The sequence below is a fragment of the Aplysia californica genome, unplaced genomic scaffold (assembly GCF_000002075.1).
Source record: "Aplysia californica isolate F4 #8 unplaced genomic scaffold, AplCal3.0 scaffold01155, whole genome shotgun sequence".
Classification (NCBI taxonomy): Eukaryota; Metazoa; Mollusca; class Gastropoda; order Aplysiida; family Aplysiidae; genus Aplysia; species Aplysia californica.
The window spans coordinates 59,732-62,246 of record NW_004798425.1 but is presented as its reverse complement, the minus strand read 5'-3'; the positions used below and the strand labels follow the sequence as shown (position 1 = coordinate 62,246).

The 2,515-nt window shown below is 43.6% G+C and overlaps 1 protein-coding gene across 1 annotated transcript in view; it reads left to right on the top strand.

The window, feature by feature from the left end:
- LOC101863559 (nucleolar and coiled-body phosphoprotein 1) overlaps positions 1 to 2,515 on the top strand; it is a gene marked incomplete at its 3' end in the record, with an annotated part of 107,995 nt that overhangs the window by 45,767 nt on the left and 59,713 nt on the right. Inside the window, 2 exon segments of the mRNA XM_035973347.1 lie at positions 278 to 358; positions 1,147 to 1,386. Coding sequence (XP_035829240.1) covers positions 278 to 358; positions 1,147 to 1,386 — 321 coding nt within the window.

Below are 2,515 nucleotides of genomic sequence, written 5' to 3'. Positions count from 1 at the left end.
GAGAGAGAGGGAGAGAGAGAGAGGGGGAGAGAGAGAGAAAGAGAGAGAGAGAGAGAGAGAGAGAGAGAGAGAGAGAGAGAGAGAGAGACTCGCTTACGTTCACCTGAACAGACGGAGGAACGCGTTTGTCTGTGACATGGTTTGCGACGTCATCTGTAGCATCATCTCTGTAGTCATCTGTAACGTCGTCTGTGTCCATCATCTCTGGTCATCTGTGTCGTCATTTGTGTCGACATCTGTGTCCTCATCTGACCTTTACTTTATCTTCTCTCTCCTCAGAAATCCAAACAGCGGGACCAGGTGAAAGAACAGAGCCGAGGTCGGAGGTCACAGATCAAGAGCACCATCCCTCCCTTCAGTGAGTAGACTTTGTATACTCTCCTTGTCTCCTCCGTTGTCTTGCTCTCAGTGCTGTCGACATCCTGCGCACTTACCTGTCTACTTACCTGCCTACCTAATTGCCGACCTACCTAACTACTTATCTATATACCTAGCTGCCTATTTACGTACCTACTTACCTGTTTACCTAGCTATCCACTTACCAATCTACTTACCTGCCTACCTAATTGCTTACCTACCTAACTACGTATCTATATGCCTAGCTACCTGCTTACGCACTTACCTGTCTGCCTAACTGCCTAACTGATTGCCTACCTACATACCTGCATACCTAGCTGTCTACTTATGTACCTATTTACCTGTCTAACTGCTTATCTGCCTCGCTACCCACTTACCTTTATACTTACCTGTCTACCTAACTAACTACCTATCTACCTTCCTATCTATTTGACTATCTACTTTCCTTCCTACTTACATGTCTGCCTAGCAACTTACCTGTTTACCTACCTATTCACTTTCAACTTACTTGCCTTTCTACCTACCTACCTACCTACCTACGTACTTACCTGTATAACTACCGTCATACCTACCTTCTTACTGACCTACAAACCTAAGAGTCGTGAAATATTTTTAAAATAATTTTATGTACATGCAAAATGAAACTCAAACCAATGAAAACAGAGGTTTCTGAGTTTATTGGTAATCAAAAGAATTATCAAGTTGAGTACACAAAAACGTTAAATGTACGTGTACGTGTATTCTTGTTCACTTGTAAACAGCGTGGCGCAAACTTTCTCTCCTCGCCAGCTCCCGTGAAAGTCCCGTCCCGAGCCTTAGAGCTCAAGCAGGGAGGTAGGGCCTCTTCCGCCTCCTCCCAGCGCTCCTCCACCTCCCCCACTCCCCTCATTCTGAAACCCATTAAGCCTAAAACTACGACCAACGCCACCAGCAACAACCCTAGGACCATCGTCATAAACGCGAAACCGGTGTGGGGTGCGGGCAAGTCCCCCACCACCTTGACGATCAAGGGACGCGACCCCTCGGGGAGTAAGTGACACTGTTGTAATTCCATGAGTGGCTTCCCTTGCTCGCTCCCGCCCCTGCTTGCCGTGTTCAAAGTCCATTCTTTTCAAAGATTCTCAATAATATGGTCGCTTTAAAGCACAAAGGGGCTATCCCGAAAATGCTGTTTTGAGAAAATTGAAGGTAAAGTTTTTGCCCCGTGTTCAGTTTCTTCAAAAGACAAGAAGAGTTTTCTTTATAACCAAACAAATATACACACCAATGAAACCAAACTTTTCGTATAAGTAAAGCAATGCCCACTTTTGGTGTAGGCCAAGATTTCTGGAAACCCCCGAAATCTGGGTGAGCCCGCTTGTCCTTAAAAGCGACCAAATTATAGTAGAGAATCTTTGTTACTATTGTCGTGGTGTGCTATTTTTGGACGTTGTATAACTCTCTAGTTAGTGAAGAGATGTTGTTATTTCAGATTTGTGATTTTTACAACTCCGCCGTCGCTATTTTCTTCTTTTGGAAGATTTTCTTGCAGTTTTATCCAACACTTATTGCTTTCTCCTACCCAAACCGTTCACAGGAAGAAGTAGAAGTGGAGCAACCCCGTCCCCCTCGCTTTAACTAAATGCGCTGTGATAAACGCACACAAACACATATACACACATATAATATATAGATACACACATACGCATGCACACACACACACAAACAAACAAACACACACTCACACACAAACACACACACACACAAGCTCACAAATACACATACACACACGAATACACACACACACACTCACACACAACCCTCCCACATACAAACACACAAACACACACACACGCACACACACACACACACACACAAACTCACACACACACAAACTCACACACACACACACACACACACACACACACACACACATTGTGTGGGAACACCAGGCTTTGACAAGAGATTGGAAACTCTCGAAGCTTCACAGTTTGAAAAGCTTCCTTTTGGTCTATATTGCAGCATAATATTATGTGTGGCAGAATTAGGCGCAATTTAAAATAATGAAATCGAAGAAACCGATATTCGCTTCTTAGACAATTTTGATCAATGTCTTCTTTTTTGTGTTCATTCACAAACACATGTATGGATTTTATTGATAAACGTTGATCAATACACC